Source organism: Penaeus chinensis, chromosome 2, assembly GCF_019202785.1.
Source record: "Penaeus chinensis breed Huanghai No. 1 chromosome 2, ASM1920278v2, whole genome shotgun sequence".
NCBI lineage: Eukaryota > Metazoa > Arthropoda > Malacostraca > Decapoda > Penaeidae > Penaeus > Penaeus chinensis.
In genome coordinates this window covers 15155027-15173831 of record NC_061820.1, presented here as the reverse complement: position 1 = coordinate 15173831, position 18805 = coordinate 15155027, and the positions used below count along the sequence as shown (strand labels likewise).

The 18805-nt window shown below is 43.0% G+C and overlaps 1 protein-coding gene across 1 annotated transcript in view; it reads right to left on the bottom strand.

The window, feature by feature from the left end:
* Nucleotides 1-13012: 13012 nt before the first annotated feature.
* LOC125031245 (semaphorin-5B-like) overlaps nucleotides 13013-18805 on the bottom strand; it is a 6003-nt gene continuing 210 nt past the window's right edge. The window contains exons 2-15 of the mRNA XM_047621894.1: nucleotides 18666-18765; nucleotides 18139-18345; nucleotides 17865-17998; nucleotides 17583-17752; nucleotides 17269-17468; nucleotides 16898-17149; nucleotides 16436-16637; nucleotides 16082-16295; nucleotides 15731-15873; nucleotides 15278-15467; nucleotides 14510-15043; nucleotides 14213-14380; nucleotides 13865-14008; nucleotides 13013-13741 (exon numbers count right to left, since the gene is read on the bottom strand). Of these exons, the coding sequence (XP_047477850.1) occupies nucleotides 13317-13741; nucleotides 13865-14008; nucleotides 14213-14380; nucleotides 14510-15043; nucleotides 15278-15467; nucleotides 15731-15873; nucleotides 16082-16295; nucleotides 16436-16637; nucleotides 16898-17149; nucleotides 17269-17468; nucleotides 17583-17752; nucleotides 17865-17998; nucleotides 18139-18345; nucleotides 18666-18765 (3083 nt within the window). The 3' untranslated portion in view covers nucleotides 13013-13316. The remainder of the gene's footprint in view (nucleotides 13742-13864; nucleotides 14009-14212; nucleotides 14381-14509; nucleotides 15044-15277; nucleotides 15468-15730; nucleotides 15874-16081; nucleotides 16296-16435; nucleotides 16638-16897; nucleotides 17150-17268; nucleotides 17469-17582; nucleotides 17753-17864; nucleotides 17999-18138; nucleotides 18346-18665; nucleotides 18766-18805) is intronic.

Sequence of the window (18805 nt, the reverse complement as noted above, 5' to 3'; positions counted from 1 at the left end):
CCGTATTATTTTCCTTTCAGTCAACACACTCTAATATTAAAGAACCAATATATATCATTATAAAAATATATATATATATATATATATATATATATATATATATACATGCTAATAGCTAAACGAGAAGGTTGCATAGAAATAAACATCGAAAATAACATTGGAAGGAAGACATGCCTGCTCATCTCTTATACAGCGACATCGGATGAATGATTTTGACTTCTCCATTTGTAAAAACAACATAATTCTGAGATATGTACTGTGGCATGGAAAATGTTTCGAAATGTTTCCTATAAATACACAATGTGTCATTTCCCAAGAGGGATAAGAGAGGGATTACAGACAATTATTTACACTTTCATACAGCCCTTATTTTTGCTCATGTTCAAACTAGGGCGTAAATATGTATAGACATTTATAGAAATAAACTATTAGATAACCTCTATACAATGTTATCTTGAACTTCAATATATATCCTTCACTTCCTTAACTATAAACAGATGCGGAAAATATAAAATTCAACGAAATTGTATCCTCCATCAGCGCCATCTCTTGGTTGCGTTGCTCTTTACTATTCCGTGTCTTTCTTCTTATTTGACTGCACATATCTTGCCACTCGATATTATTCTATTACTTTTATATTTCGCATACATATAATCACATTTGTATTTTACTATTCTTAGCGACACCAGCGCATGCATAATAATATCACTGTATCGGAAACCCTATATTTGTGGGATTACGGTGCTGACTTGGGCTTGTCTCGCTATTCCACAACACTTCGTTAATTTGTCAAATTAGTTGGTGCGAAGGGTAACGATAGTTTTTTTGTTGTTTTTTTGACTACGAACTCACAATTCTTTCGGCTCCTCAATATCGATATATTGTCTGTTCTGTTTCTAAGACTGCACCGAATGAGAGAGAGAGAGAGAGAGGGAGAGGGAGAGGGAGAGGGAGAGGGAGAGAGAGAGAGATAGAGAGAGATATAGAGAGAGAGATAGATAGATAGATAGATAGATAGATAGAGAGAGAGAGAATGTGTATGTATGTATACACATTAATCAAAAGTTTTATTCATATCAGACGCCAGAATAACCTACTGAATCATGGAAGCAAGTGTGGTCCGCATTCCATTATTTTCCCTCGTTAACACATGTTGAGGCCACAGTTTTATAAAGACTAACGATTTATCACTCAGGGAGGAATGAACTGTTCAGTCGCTCCCTTTGTATGACAATCTCTTATCTCTGTTACCGAGACTTGTGTCAGTCAACTTTACAGAGCTCTTTGTTTGGGCAGTCATACAAACTGACTTCAGTACAATTGTGAGCTCCTCTAAAAACGCCGCCATTTTTCACCTGTATTATGAGGAGAGTTATGTTGTTAAAGACAGGAAAACTAATAATAATAACACATAATAATAATGCTAATAATGATAACTATAGGGACAATCAATGGCTTACTTTATTATCATTAATGTTATCATCATTAGTAGTAGTAGTATTATCATTATTGATATTACTTTATCATTATTACTATTAGAGCGATAATGATAATGATGATAATAATTACAACAATGATAATAATAATAACAACAATGACAATAATAAGAATGATAATACTAATGATGAAAATAATTATCATTATTATCAACTTCATTATTTTCATTATCAGCATCATTATAATCATTATCATAACTATTGTTATTATTTTTGTAATTGTTATTATTATTATTATTATTATTATTATTATTATTATTATTATTATTATTATTATTATTATTATCATTATTATCATCATCATCATCATCATCATCATCATCATTACCATTAGTATCATTATTATTATCATAATTAACATTATTAATGTTTTTTTTATCATTGTTATTACTCTTATTATTATTATTACCATTATCATTATCATTATCATCATCGTTATTATTATTATTCTCATTATTATTCTCATTGTTATCATCATCATTATTATATTTGATTTGTTATTGTTTTCTTATCGTTGTCTTTATTATTATTAGCATTATATAAATGTTATTGTTATTATTGTTAATACTGCTATTATTATTATTATTATTATCATTACTACTATTATTATAATTATGATTATCATTATTATGAATATATTTTTATTGCTATCATAGTTATCGTTATTACTGTGATTGTTAATTTTATTACTGTCATTATTAATTTCTTTATTATTATTATTATTATTATTATTATTATTATTATTATTATCATTATTATTATTATCATTATTATTATTATTATCATCCTCCTCCTCCTCATCACCATCGTTATCATCATCATTATTATTATTATTATCATTATTATATTTGGTATTATTGACATTATTATCATTATTATCATAATTTATATTATTATTAATTATATTATTTTTTATCATTATTGTTATAATTACTTCTAATATCATTAATGTTATCCTCATTGTTATTACTGATGATGATAATAATAATAATAGTAACAACGATAATGATGAAGATAATAATAATAGATTGATAATGAAAATAATAAAGATAACAATAATAGTAATAGTAACAGAGTAGTAATGATTACGATGAATATTAATAATAATAACATTATTGATAATAGTAATAATGATAATAATTATTATTTTGAAAATAAATAAAATAGCTTCAGTAATAATAATAATGTTAATAATATTAACAATAATAACAATAATGATGATCACTACTACTACTGCTAGTAGTAACAACAATAATAATAAAAAATAACAATGTTACATATAATAATTATATTCAATAATGATAATGATACTACTACTGCTGCTGCTGATGATGCAGATAACAACAACAACAACAACAACAACAATAATAATAATGATAATAATGATAGTGATAATAATAATAATAATAATAATGATAGTGATAATAATAATAATAATAATAATGATAGTGATAATAATAGGAATAAGGATAATAATAATAGTGATAATAATTATGTTAATAATAGTAATAATAATAACAACAATACTAATAGTAATAATAAAAACAAAGCAATAATAATAAAAATAATCATAGTAGTAGTAGTAGTATTAGTAGTAGTAGTAGTAATAATAATAATAATGATAACTAAAATGATAATGACAATAATAATAACAATGATGATAATATTAATAATAACAACAATGAAATACTAATAGTAGTAACAACAACAACAACAACAATGATAATAATAGTAACAATAATAATAATAATAATAATAATGATAATACAAAATAATAACAACAACAACAACAATAATAATAACAGAGTTGTTCCACAGTGACTTTGGACAATAGCTCTACCCAGTATCCAATCCAAGTGTTGAGAAGTGTTGGTGCAAGAACACAGCCTTGCCTCACCACCAGGCACAACACAGGACTCGCCAAGGAAGGACCTTCTCTCTTCTCTCCCCACTCGCTAGGGAGGGACCTCCTCTCTCCCTGCGGAGAATTAGCCTTACTAGGGTAATTAAGAGCAATGGGAGGATCGTACCGGAAAAGGCGTTCGACGGGGCGCAGCAGGTGGCGCTAAGCTAAACAAAGCGACGAAGGTTACCGTGGATTTTTTTGCCGGAGTGACTTAAAGAGATTTTTTAAAGAGATATACCGGATCCGCCCCCCGGCAAATTCGGCCTCGACGCTTACGCGTTACCGCGCCGCTTCGGAGTCCACCCCTCGTTGCTGCCGCGATGCTAATTGCTTACTTGCATTTAGCTTCGTGCCCTGTAGGCTATTCTTTTCTTTATGGAATTTTCAGCATTAGGATAACTCTCTGCGCACCTTCTGGTGAACTGGACTCCATCTTCGGGCTCGTGCTCGGACGTGGGCAGACCTTTACCTCCCGCAGGGGAGGGTGTGTCTGGGGGGCCTTAGCGTGCCTGCCTTACGGTGCACAGAGTTTTGCCATTCTTTTTGCTAGGGACTGGTATTGCAGACCATCTGATGACTGCCACTCTAGATATTTCGTTTAGGAATGAATAGGCAGGTAGGAGCCCCTCCCTTTGTCAGGCCCTCAGTCTGGTTCTGTCGAAATAGCTGCTGCTAGACAACCGAATTCACATCCCGCCACTAGAACCGCCTAGAAAGTTAGCTTCTCCCCCTCACTGTGGTGATGCAGCCTTTGGGTGGCTGTTTCTGAGGGTTGAAACTTCCTTGAAAGGTGCAGAACTTCTCTTCCATCACTGAGGTGAAACAGCCTTTGGGTGGCTGTTTCAGAGGGAAGAGGAATTCACAAAGACACAGGTCCTTTCCTTCATCACTGAGGTGAAACAACCTTTGGGTGGTTGCTTCAGAGGGATGAAAGGAACCACCTGGCAAAAGGGCTAGACCTCCCTTCCCTCACTGAGGTGAAACAGCCTTTGGGTGGCTGTCTTAGAGGGAAGGAGTAATCACTTTGAAAAGACACAGGTCCTCTCCTTCCTCACTGAGGTGAAACAACCCTTGGATGGTTGCTTCAGAGGAATGAAAGGAACCACCTGGCAAAAGTGCAAGACCTCCCTTCCCTCAATGAGGTGAAACAACCTTCGGGTGGCTGTCTCAGAGAGAAGAAGGGATTCACTTTGAAAAGGTACAAGTCCAAGTCCTCTCCTTCCTCACTGAGGTGAAACAACCTTTGGGTGGTTGCTTCAGAGGGATGAAAGGAACTGCCTGGTAAAAGTGCAAGACTCCTCTTCCCTCACCGCGGTGAAACAGCCTTTGGGAGGCTGTTCCAGAGGGAAGAGATTCACTTTTAAAAAGTATAGGTCTTCTCCTTCCTCACTGTGGTGAAACAACCTTTGGGTGGTTGTTTCAGATGAATAAAAGGAACTTCCTGGGAAAAGTGTAAGAGCTCCCTCCCTCACTGAGGTGAAGCAACCTTTGGGTGGCTGCTTCAGAGGGCTGAGCAAAAGGGCTCCAAACAAACGTTTGCTGTGCGTGGCAGCCTTGTGCGCTGTGGAGACGGGAGTCCTGAAGGTTGAGCGATGCCCTGAACGAATACGCCCTGTGGCTAGCAACACGTCTCTTTGGTCCTCTATTCTAGCAAGGCAGGCGGCGTGATCCTGGCCCGGGAACGGTCAATCGGCTGGTCTCCCCCGGGAGGCTAGGGTCAAGCAGTCATGCCGCCATTGGCACTCACAATGGTCCGTGAGCGCCGTCACAATGGCTATTGGCTGCATATATCCTCTCATCACTCCTGTTGCTGTTAGACACTGGTTCTAAATCCCAGCTTCCCCTTGTTGGACTCCGTGGTGGGTGGGGGCGTGAGAGGATGAAGCACGTACCAATATATGGATAAAATTAACAAACACCCCCACAGACTGAACAAAATATTGACGAACCGCGCAAGGCCCAGACCACGGCAGTCACCATGGAGCCATATGTGCCTTCTGGTGGCAAAAGAAAACCTAATGCACAGGATGATACTGTCATGCCTGCTGCTAAGATGGACAAGACCGAAGCCAATGGGTCTGTCCAGCGAATCGTCAAACAAATTGACTCTCGAGCTGGGCCCTCTAGGCCAACAGCTAAGCCAGGGAGGCCCCTGAGTTCTCAGACGGCCTCCCCGACTGAGAGGGGAGAGCAGGCTGAACCAGCTGTATCAGCTACTGCCCCCACAAACAAGCCCGAAAGCCGAAAGGGCGGGCCGAAGCGTCCGAGGCCGGAGACCGACTCTGATGAAGAATCGGGACCCCCAGTTCAAAGTGCCACCTAAACCCGAATTTTTCGACAATGCCTACCAATTGGTCAGGGCATTGGAGCTGCAACGGAAAATCCGTCTGTCGATCCGGGTCGCCCAGGTTCAGGGCATGATCATAATGCCCAAAGATCAAGCTACCCTGAATTTCCTACGGGAAACGAAGGAGCTAGTAGATGGGAGGAAAGTGAGACTTTCCCCACTTTTCCCGAGGAAAAGAGAACCAAGATGGTGCTACTTGGCTTTTTAGTCTCGTATGATGTGGAACTGATCGCTTCACACCCACAGGTCGTGCAGTCTTCCCAAATGTCGAAGGGGAAGACTCCAACCAGGCAAGTCCTGGTGACCATGAAAGGTGCCCCAACTACTACCCTTGATCTGGGTACCTACAACCTTCGAACGTATGTGGTTGAACCACTTCGGTGTTTCAAGTGCCAGAAATACGGTCACCACCAGGCTACCTGTATAGCCAAGCCTAAATGTTCTGTCTGTAGCAAGGCACACAACACAGAGGTATGCCATAAGGCCTACAAAGAAGAAAAGAGGGACACAACAGCCAAATGTCCCAACTGTGCCAAGAGGCATCACGCCTGGAGCTTGACTTGCTCTGTATGGAAAGAGGCGGCCCTCAGGCGACAAGAGGTTGCTCAAAAGTGACCAGACTTTGTTCCTGCCCCCCTAAGCACCCACGTCTGGGGAAGGAACAAAAGCGAAAAGGCCTACCAGACACCAGATGTCTCCAACAAAAAGGAGTTTCTGACAATGCCAAAGGTGCAGAAAAAGAACCTAAGGAAAAAAGGTTCTAAGAGCACAAAAACCGTCCCCACTGATGATCATCTCTTTGATGAGGACGATATGACTCTCCTGGTGACTGCTGTTGTCTCAGCAGTAGCAACAGCCCTGGGGAGGTCGAGTGAGGAGGCCGAGAAGACAGTCTCGGTCGCCATGACGGCAATGACCCAGACTGTCGCAGCCCTGAAGGGAAGAAAGCTGGAGAGAGCAAAGCCAGCCCCACCCTTACCACAGGACGAGACTCCCTGTTTGAGGGGGCCCCTCAAACTGTACATGTGTACAGCCGGACAGGCTGTAGAAGCTTAGACATCAGCCAGGTCTGTGCTTCTGCTGCACACGACCGAGTGATCATGGGGGGAGACTTCAATGCACACCACTCCATCCTGGCTCCCTGCCGGGCACCGGATGCGGCCGGCTATCACATAGCCGACGTGCAGGGAGGTCAACCACAGGGTGAATATGTGCCGAAAACTATTCCGAAGGCAAAGAACCCCTGACAACTTGTCCCTCCTAAGGGAGGCTGTCACGGATGCCAAGGAAACTGCCAACAGAGTCAGGCAGGAAAAGTGGCTGGAATGGTGTGAGTTCTTCGACCACCAAACCACCCTTTCAGAGCTGTGGCAACGGGTCAGGCAAGCTACCAGCCGCTCAGCCCCAAGGTGCACGCATCACGACCCCCAAGCAGAGGCTAACAGACTGGCGCACGAGGTCTATGCGAGAACGAGCAGCAACAGCCTGCCAGCCGAGCTGAGGGCAAGACAAGAGCGTTTACAGCCAGACAGACATGTTCAGAACAGAGGAAGGGCAACCGAACCCAATAACTCAGACATTATCTTTTCTCTGAGGGAACTAAGGAAAGCCTATAAATCCAGTTCCAACACAGCCCCGGGCTCTGATGGGATCTCGTACCCCATTATCTTTCACCCAGGACTAGCAGGTGAGCGTGCACTCTTGCAACTCATCAACAAGTCCTGGGAAACTTCCACTCTACCCCAGAGTTGGAAGAGGGCTACCATAGTTGCCGTCCCAAAACCAAAGGAGCCGGGGAAGTACCTCCCCATCTCTCTCCTCAGCTGCTTGGACAAGACGGCCGAGAGGATGGTACTAAACAAGCTACAATGGTAAATGGGTCCCCCCGCACGGGTTCACAAGGGGCATGGGCACAGCACACAGCATAGCCAGGCTCTTAAGCACAATCATCAAGGGTCCAGCTGTGGTGGTATTCCTTGACCTGGAAAAGGCTTTTGAACTGGCAAGTCCGCTTGCCATTCAGGAAAGCCTGATCCAGAAGGGAATCAGAGGAAAGCTCTTGGCTTGGATAGGTGACTACTTCAGGAACAGGACTGCCAATGTCAAATTCCAGGGTCACCTATCGCAGCACATGCTGCTCGAAAATGGAACACCACAGGGTGGGGTTCTCATTCCAACCCTATTTAACACTTTAATGTCCTACATCGTCAACCAGTGAGGTGCAAGATCATCTCGTATACAGACGATCTCGCTATCACCTCCACTGACTGGACCACGCAGCCAGAATAAAGCCCATTGTTGTCTGGACCTTGTGTCCGAGGAGTGTTGTAGGACAGGACTAAAGATCTCTGCAGCCAAATCCAAAGCCATGGCTCTGAGACAGAGAATTCGAGGCACAAGACTGAAAATCCATGGGTGGAATTGGAATGGGTCCAGGACTACCTATACCTTAGGGTAAGGATAGACCGGACCCTCTCTTTCCAGAAGGAGGTCCAGTACCTGGTTGACCGAACCAAAGCAAGACTGTCTGTCATGAGAGCAATGACTGGGAGACGCATAGGGGCCAGACACAAAGTATTAAGATCATTCTATGTACATGCTGTCCGGCCCGTTGTGGACTATGCCTCAGTTGCTCTAATTTCCGCCCAAGAAAAAGTACACAGACAAATTAGAGACAGTCCAAAACGAAGCCGCCAGGATGATTCTGGGTGCCCCGAGGTGGACGAAGGTCCTCAACCTCCTGATGGAGGCAAACCTTCTCCCCTGGACTCACGAATCGATTTAATAGGAGCGCAATTCCTGTAAAGGTCATCCAGGCTCCCAGGAACACAAGCCTAAGACAAAAATTAGTCAGACGCCTCATACACGACAACGAGCTCTTTGCAAACAACTCCTGGCTGTCTCTCACAGCCAGGGTGTTGATACGCCATCAGCTCAAAGAACAGCTTCTTGCTAAGGGCATGGACTACTCCCACCCCGACTTTGCCGAAGCCCCGCCGTGGGCACTGAGCTTGATAGAGTTCAACATAATGAGCCTGTCAATGAAAAAGAGCCTATACCCCACGCCTAGCCTAAAGGCAGAAGCCCACAGGGTCATTGCAGCCATCACTCCTCCGGGTAGTAGAACATACTACACGGATGGATCGGTCGATCCCTTGAGCCACACAGCAGGCGCCGGCTTTGCAACAAGGGACACCATTCAATCCATGAGGGTAACAGACAACGCCTCCTCGTTACAGGCAGAGGCAGTTGCAATCATGGGAGCCCTAGCCCACGCGTCCCTAAGGGAAGGACACGTGGCCATACACACAGACTCCAAGGCAGCCATTGACTGTCTTCAGCACAGCTCACCTACAGACAACATCTACCTACTGACCACGATTCTCACAATGGCACAGAGAATTCTTGCTCAGGGTAGAAGAATTATCATCAACTGGGTTCTAAGCCACATCGGCATCAGAGGGAACGATCTTGCTGACAGACTAACCGTCGCTGGCAGGGGTATGCCCCCAAATCCCATGACGATAAAACCGAGCCGAAAATTACGTATGGAGAAGTGTGCCTTGGTCGGTCGTACCTTCCTACGGCAGCTCCACAGAGAGGAAACGAGAACCTCCCCCTCGGCCAGCTGGTACTCATACGCCACAGGCTATGAACCATTGGCACTCTCTGAAGTAAGCAACAGAGGTACCGAAGTCATTCTTCACAGAATGCGCCTAGGTTACCACTGTGCATGGCAGATTATCACAACAATTGAACGCGAAGAAAGGTGCTGCATGCACTGCGGCGAGCCGAACGCCACACTAGTCCACTACTTAGGAAATTGTGACCATACACAATTCCCGAGACAGGGAACGCCCACAACACTCGCCGTGCTGGGAAAGAGGCTGTGCGATATGCTTACACCATATTTAGAAGGCCCGGGCGAAGCTAGAACTTCGCAAATCATAAAGAAGAAGCCTCATGCCTGAACTAACAGAGAAGAAGCTCGACAGGCCCCCACAACACTTTACAGCACTTTCAGTGCCTGTATACAGGTTTGCTATTTAATCAATAATCCACAGTATCAAATGCCTTCTTGAAGTCGATGTAAGCTGTGAGCAGCCCACGTCAGAACTCACGACGGCGCTCTACAGTGACTTGAAGCGCCACAATATTGTCTATTGTGGACTTACCAGGAGGTGGTCTCTCATACGTCTCAGTAGGATGTGCGCGAGTACCTTACCTGGTATACCGAGTAGTGTAATGCCTCAGTAATTGCTACAGTCCCACCGATCCCCTTTCCCCTTCCAGAGAGGGATGACCACACCTCTCAGCAGGTCAGGGGGAATGGTACCAGTCTGCCAGATGGCAGACAGGACTGCATGCAAGCCCCTTGCCATAGGTTCTCCACCAGCCTTTAACAATTCAGCTGGGATGCCACAAACACCTGCTGCTTTACCACTCTTAAGCTTGGAAATCGCCCTCCTGACTTCAGTCAGGGAGGGTGGATCCTCGCTGATGGGTGGGTCTGGCAGAGGAATCTCAACATTACCCGTATCCATGTTAACTGTTGGTGGATCAACCTACAACTGCTCAAAATACTCAGCCCAACGCACCCGCACCCCATCAGGATCTGAGATTATCTGGCCACATGCTGAGCGGACTGCAGTCGTCTGTGAAGAGGGCTTGGAGTTCAGCTTTCTCAGGGCTTGGTAAGCAGGACTAAGGTCATTGACTAGGAAATGACTTTCGACCTCCTCTGCAAGATTACTGATAAACTGTTCCTTATCCCTTTTCAACAGTGACCTAGTCCTGCGCACCAGAGAACGGTGCAAGTTGCGACCCCCTGACAAGCGAGCCGCACGACAAGCATCTGTGGCTTCCAGTGTCTCCTGCGAGAAGGAATTCTGTCTTGCTCTTGGGCGTTCACCAATGGATTCTTGAGCTGCATCAAGCATTTCACGCTTGAAGGTATCCCACAGAAGAACAGGGTCTGTCAGGCCCTCAAGTGCTGTGAAACGACCAGAGATAGCCTCGGCAAACCCCCGGGCACACTCATTCTCCCTCATTCTGTCCACATGAAACACCCTAGGGTGTTCATTGGAGCGATGGGGGATTCTAAAGTGAACCCGGAGAGTAGCGACAACTAACTTATCTATGATATTATCAATGATGATGATGATGATGATGATGCTAATATAAAAAATTATGATAATGATAATAATAATAGTAATAATGATAATAATAATAATGATGATAATAATAATAATAATAATGATAATAATAATAATAATAATAATAATATTAATAACAATAAGAATAGTGAAAGTAGTAATACCAATAATTATAATAATAATAATAATCATAATGATAGTAACATAACAACAACAACAAAACAACAACAACAATAATAATAATAATAATAATAATAATAATAATAATAATAATAATAATAATAATCATTAATACTAATTATAATAATATTTGTAATAGTAATAATAGTAATAATAACAATAATAATAATGATAATAATAATAATAATAATAATAATAATAATAGTGATAATAATAATGATAATAATAATAATAATGATAATAATTATAGTAATAATAATAATAATAACAATAGTAGTAGTAATAGCAGCAATTACACTAAACATGACAATAATTAGAATAATAATAACAATAATAACAATAATGATGACGAGGATGATGATAATAATAATAATAATAATAATAATAATAATAATAAAAATAATAATACTAATAACAATAATAATAATAATAATAACGACAATAATAATAATACTAGTAATAATAATAATAATAACAATGATAATAATAATAAAAATAATAATAATAACAATAATAATAATGATAATGATGATGATGATGGTAATAATAATAATAATAATAATAATAATAATAATGATAATTATAATAATGATAATAATAATAATGATAGTAATAGTAATAATAATGATGATAATAGTAATAATAGTAATAAACATAATGATGATAATAATAATAATAGTAATAAACATAATGATAATAATAACAATAATAATAATAATAATGATAATAAGGATAATAACAATAACAATAACAATGAGAATGAGAATGATCACCATAATAGAATAATGATGATAAGTCTAACTTGGAAGAAAACGGCATTAAAACAAGACATTGATAACAGTTATAATAATGTCAGTGTTTACTGTGTTCATTATGAAAGGAATTCGATGAGTGATGTTCTGTAACATTTAGCGTTTGATTCAATATCAAACACCAAGATGATTTCCTTCCTATTTCCTTTGTAAACATACATACAATATTCCAAACTGCAAGGGAATGAAACACAACGTACCATTTAAATTCTTTATGCTAATTCAAAATATAAAAAAGTATATTTTCCCATCGAAAATATGGCACAAAGTACAAAAAGCCTTGTAAAAAAGTTAATAAAAATGTATACATCCAGGACCATGTACAATCCATGTCATTATATTCACCGTTACTATGGCTTGACTAGACTTCAGAGTGAAAGTTTTTCTCAAATATCGATAACGATTGCACATATGTAAAAGAAATTAATCGTTCTTTTCAGAATAGCAAAAGTCTGGTGTCTCTTTAATGCCTAAGTTTTCTATTCGCACAATAAATGGCATAACTGTTTTTCTTTTTCTGTTTTTTCTTCAGATGTAGAACGTGTCTGGAGGGTGAATACTTTACTAAGGAGGCGATGTGTTTGTCTTTTCCGTCTGAGACCGGTCCATTTATAACCCATCATGTCCTCCAAAGCTTCTTAAAGTTTATTAACTTACACTGTCCTCCATTTCTGTCCCAAGAGAACACCGTTGCTTGTTTTTCATCGCTAGGAAAACTGCCACTAACATTCAAAACATATCTGCAATTTCACGAATTCACTTCTGTTTACGCTCGTCGAAGAATATATACATCATGAACTAGATTCTCAGGCATTCATAATTAGTTTAGTACTAAATCAATATATACATATATATGTGTATATGGACGTACACTTACAGTCACACACACACACACACACACACACACACACACACACACACACACACACACACACGCATACACACACACGCATACACACACACACACACACACACACACACACACACACACACACACACACACACACACACACACACAGCTAGCTCTCTCTCTCTATTTTTCTATTTATCTCTATCTGTCTCTATCTTTCTTTCTATCTCGTCCTCTCATTCTCTCTCTCTCTCTCTCTCTCTACCCATACACATACGCACACACACACAAACACACACATCTACATATATAAATACATCGACACACATATAGATACTGCATGTATAGGGATATATCCACACATATATGTATATATACACTCATACATGCAAATAATGCAGTATAGTCCCCATTCACAAGCAGGATACCACACTAGCTCACAGCATTACTTAAGTATTACAGCAAATATCACAATAAGGTGTTGTGTCATAAGCACATAAGGGGAGAGGCGGCCTTTGCAGAGGCCCTCTAGCACCAAGTACGACTGAAGACGTGGCAAGTCATTTCCGTTAGAAGTTAAAAATGGTATCAGAGTCAAGGTCGGCTCTGAGGTGGCCGTTGCCGTAGGAGCCATGGCTTGACCTCTTGATGGTGGCCGTGTCGAACTCCTTCAGAGGCAGCGTCGTGATGGCTGCCCGCAGGCCATTCTTGATGCTGCCGTTTTTGAGCGTGCTCGCGGGCGACTGGTCCCCCTTCCAGTCCGCTCCAGGGACGCTCACGTAGTGGTTCGGTTTGGCTGATATGTAGTGAGGGGACGACGGCACTCTTCTGCGTCGCCGTCGGACACAGACGTGGTACGTCGCAAGGGACCCTAGGAGGGCGCCCAGCAGCAGGCATGCCAGGCAGGATCCTACGAGTGTTTGCACTGATACTCCGCCTGAACTGGATTCTCCACTGGCACTCAACACAGCTGCCTCCACAACTGTAATGTCAGCTGTGAAGAAACGTATTCTTATTAATAACCATGCATAATTGATTATATTTACTTACATCAGTGCTAGCTGTATGGTTTTCTGATGTTAACTACCACATTACTATTCAGAATCTAATGAATTACCATCAAGTTCCTGGCATGACTGCCGTTGTTGGTCAAGGCCGCGACACTGACTGGGCTGGTCGGACAGGCAATGGCGTCGACGGACCCTCTCTTCCCCGTCCCTGCAGGAAGACCATTGCGCCCACGGGCCCCACCCCTCCTCACCTGAAGTAATAATGAAGTGTTAAAGCCTAAGAACCTAATAGTTTCACTGCTCCCAATTTCTTCAAAGAAAGATTCAGGTCTGCTTGTTAATGTCAGACAGTGGCCTTACTTAATAGTCTAATTCATCTACAGAATATGTAACTGTCGAATTTTACGGCCATTTTTTCAACCATTTGCTGAGTACGTGATAGAGGGACATCTTACCTTCACATGGCACTTGTTCACAGGGTTCCTGACTGGTGTGCAACCCAATGCAGTCTGAAGCATCCACAAAGGCGTTATGTGAGGCGGCACAACGCCGTGTCCTCTGCCGGGTTCCGGGTCCACAGGGAGAAGAGCAAGAACTCCACTCACTCCAGCACGTCCACAGCCCTGGATACATGAAGAGACGGTTTTACCACATAGCTCTCTCACATTACCAGTGAAATATATTAGGCTATCCTGAAATTTCTATTATTCGACATATGCAGCAATTAAATGAACAAACGTACGAGTACATACCACTGCAGGCATGCTCATTACAGGTCCTCTCTAAAGTGGAGGTCCCTGTGCACGTGCCGCTGGTGCACGTGCGGTGGCGGTACTGCCTGCCGCCGTCGCAGGGCTCGTCGCACTTGGTCCATTCGCCCCAGTCCGACCATCCTCCGCTACTGTCGATAGAGTCGTGCGAATTGTAACAACGGCCATGGGCGCAGACACGCTCCTCCTGACGCAGACTGCCTGTGCGGAGAGGATTATCACGGTCCCCTGTGGCTATGCACTCGATCCTATACCGCTTCTGGATGCTCGTGTCCCCTGAAGCATTGAGTGCTAGCCACGGGGTCCACGATGAGAGCTTCCTGGTCTCCGGGCAAGACCAGTCCCCACAGGTCTCGACGTCTTCCCCGCACCCTGTGCAAGAAGCGCCTCCATTCTTGGGAACGGGCCTGGTGCAGGAACGCTTTCTTCTCCGGATTCCAGTTCCGCAGGTAGCGGTACATCTGCTCCAAGATCCCCACTCGCCCCAGCCACCGTCCACAGGGAGGGCCGTGTAAGCTGCACAGATACAGTAATACATCAGGAACTGGTGTATCAATTGATCAGTTGATGATACAATTATACAATATTTAAGTAAACATAATTTCTAAAGTGCAATCATTATTGAATACTATCACTGAAACTAAAAAAAAAAAAAAAAAAAAAAAAAAAAGAATCGCGGTAAACACGCAAAGTGAACCCATATTTATCTACACACTGTATTGATATAACAGGATCAAGCAGGACACTCACAAGGGCAGTGCGGGAGGGTGTGGCAGTAGATTTCTGTGCGCTCTTGCCCCACGCAGACGCGACCACCGTTTTTCGGCTCCGGGTTGGAGCACGTTCTGCGGCGCGTCTTGACGGCGATGCCACACGTTGCGGAACACTGGGACCAAGACGACCAGGCAGTCCATCCACCGTGCACCGTGCAGTTGGAGACCTGCGTTCGACAGAGTTACGAAGATTAGCTTGCCGACAACATTTTCCTTTTCAAACTCATCAAAAGTTGATTTGGTGTTGAGGTCACATATAAACGAAGAGAACGATTAAATCACTCAGAGACAAAAACACGTTTCTTAACATCTCGAGAGGACATCTTCAAACACCTCAACAACAAGCATAACCTCTTAAATTCAGTATATTTCTAACCAATATCAAAATAATCCTAGGAACTCAAAACAGAATCCTCCTCAACAGCCGTACCTCTGTCTTGGCACCAACACACTCGGCGCCTCCACGGGCCGGGCGCGGAGAGTCACACACTCGGTGGCGACACATGCACGGGTCGCTGGAGCCGGACTGCTTGCATGGAGACCACGACGACCAGCGGCTCCATCCTCCGTCAACTGGGAAGATGCAGAGGGTTGGGAGCTTTTAGTTTTACTTTTAACATTTATGAATAGCTGTGTCTCTTTTGAGGAATCACATTTTCCAAAAGCATGTATCTGTGTTACTGTTAATTAATATAAATCTGATCATTCACTGAATATATAGATACAGCCATGCGTTAAATCAAGCAAATAAAGAACGTTCTATTTAATTTCCGAAATATACCTGGATCTGTAGTTTGAGGACATTCTATCACCTCCTGCACCCACGAAGGCACGAAGGGGTTCTTGCCAGGAGGGGGAGAGCACTCCAGCCTGTTGGTGTCCCAGCCACAATAGGGGTCCTTCGCGGCCAAGCACGCAGCCTTCGTTTTGTATCTGCCACATCTATGTACTGGCACACGGATCACCTCACTATCTGTGCCTACGTAGAGTGAATTCTGAAAAAAGAAATACAATTACATGATGTTTCGTTTTCAGAGAATGAAAACAAAATATCTTCTCTGGACTGCATGTAGAATGTTAATGAACAGACGCACAAACAAAATATGAATAAGAAATAATATTCCATAACACTTACAGTATCCTTGAGGAATTTGAGTGTATGTATAATCATAGTAGAATTCTGCGGGAACGGAGAAAGGACTTCTAGTAGACAGGTGTGTTCTGTATCAGGGACGACGCTCATTTTGCGTATAAGGCCTTCTTCTCCGGCCACAAACACCACGTGGATGCTGCCACTGAGGCGCGTAGCCACCACGTCCACAGCCACGTGAGTTAGTCTGACGAAAGGGACGAATATTAGTGAAGACTATCGGCGAAAAAAATAATCTAGATTTTACCTTTAAAGGAAAAAAGTGCGTGTGATTTTCACGTCATATTAACACTATTTCGAAAGAATTACTTGATTACTGCTTCATTAGGCACTTAATACCCTGAATCCCGTAAAGACAAATTGCTCCTGTTTTAATAGAAGACTAAAAATATGAAAGATAACATTTAAAAATAATATCAATAGTATTACAAGAACATGATGATGTACCTTTCTCCATTCAGAATATAGAGAGGGTCAGCGCTTCTCGGCATAACAGGCTTATCCATCAGCTGGAACTTGTCAGCCGCGAAATCGGCCTCCGTGCTGGTGCCGGAGCCCTCGCACCGGAAGTGCTGATGGTCTGCCATCTCGGGCACCCACGCCGACGAAGGCGACGGCTGGTACTTGAACGGCCCGTCGAAGGAGGCGTTGACTGCGCTCATGGTATACACGCACACGGCTGAGCCTACAATGCTGTTCCTGGAAGTGACATACTCTTTAAGTAGTCTTTCGAAATAATTTTAATTCTTCTCCTCTTCATAATAAATGTAGCTTACATTGTTGGAATAGATTTTATATGCAACTCAAGATGTACTTACTCTGCCGTCGAAAAGACCCCGTAGAGCATCTGTTCCCTCGGCAGGTAGGTGAGACTCTGGACATAATCGTACGAGAAGGGGAAGTCTCCGGGCACCGTGCACGTGAGGCGCGCCTTCAGGAACGTCGTCCAGTTATCCTTGAGAACACGCATCCCTCCCGAGTCATTCTTGCACACGCGTCCGATCCTCGAGAGTGCGCGCTGGTCAAGAAAAAGTTTAAGATGTAATTAACTTCCCAAATATCGCATGCTTTCACTCATCAGATATCGATGTTCCAATTTCTCGGAGTCCTTTCAAGTCCGCCCGCTTCTCACCTTCCCGCAGTTCAGGTACTCGACCGCGCTTTCCCTGAAGATGAAGTAGACGAAGCCGGACGACTCGAATGAGGTGATGAAGCTGGGTTCGGAAAGCCACTTCAGGTCGTACTGGTGTGTCCGCAGGCCCTCTCCCGGGCCCATCGAGCGCATGAAGGCTGAATCTCGACCTGGAAATTGGGGACCTTTCGTTACGAAATCCTAGTCTGGATATAGGAATAGTTTGCAAAACTCAGCATGAAATACCATCCTTTGCGTACTGCTTTATAGGAAATTTCTTACCTGAGAAATCGGTGGGCGTTCCCACATACAGATCACCTTCGATTGTAAGCAGTGACGTCACGCTGTGGGTGGGGTTGAAAGGGCATCTGGCCACGCCCTTGTCCCATGACTCGATATGATGAATGTTTGATAATCTGAAATTCAGCAGTCAGCTCAGACTCGATTGCCTTAGAACAACCTTTGCATGAAAACGTCACAATAAGTCAATAACTTCACGAGAACCCTGAAGTAATCGCCCAACAAGGTTCACTCAACAAAAAGGGGCGCCGCCTACCTCCTCCAGGTGCACAGGGGGCTGAAGGCGTTGGTGCCACAGACGAGCACTCTTCCCCGGTGAAGGTGCAGGACTCTGACGAAGTTGTGGCACGCCTCCTGGCTCTGGCCCTTCAGCGTGCACATCTCCACCGTGCTCTTGTTCGCCGCCCAGTCCGACGCCTCCAGCACCTGCAGGCCGACCATGCTCAGCCGAAACACGTGGTCCCTGGCGGAGAGGAAGCGAAGGTAAGCACCGCTGCTGTCTGCTTCATTTCAGTGTTCACTTGTTGCCGGGTCACTATCTATCTGTATCTATATCTACAGTATACCATGCCTATGTCTATATATATATATATGTATATATATATATATATATATTTATATATATGTCTATACCTATACTTATATCAATATATATCTGAGTGTGTGTGTGTGTGTGTGTAAGTGTGTGTGTGTGTGTGTGTGTGTGTGTGTGTGTGTGTGTGTGTGTGTGTGTGTGTGTGTGTGTGTGTGTGTGTGTGTGTGGTAAGATCCCCGGACACCAACCTGGCGCCAACGACGATCTGGAAGTTAGTTGGATCGAAGAGGAGCTCGCTGTAGTTCCTGACGCCTGTGATGCTAAACCTGTCAGTGGCATCCACCAGTTCTGTTGAAGCAAAATAATATTTTACTGGCTACTGTAAATT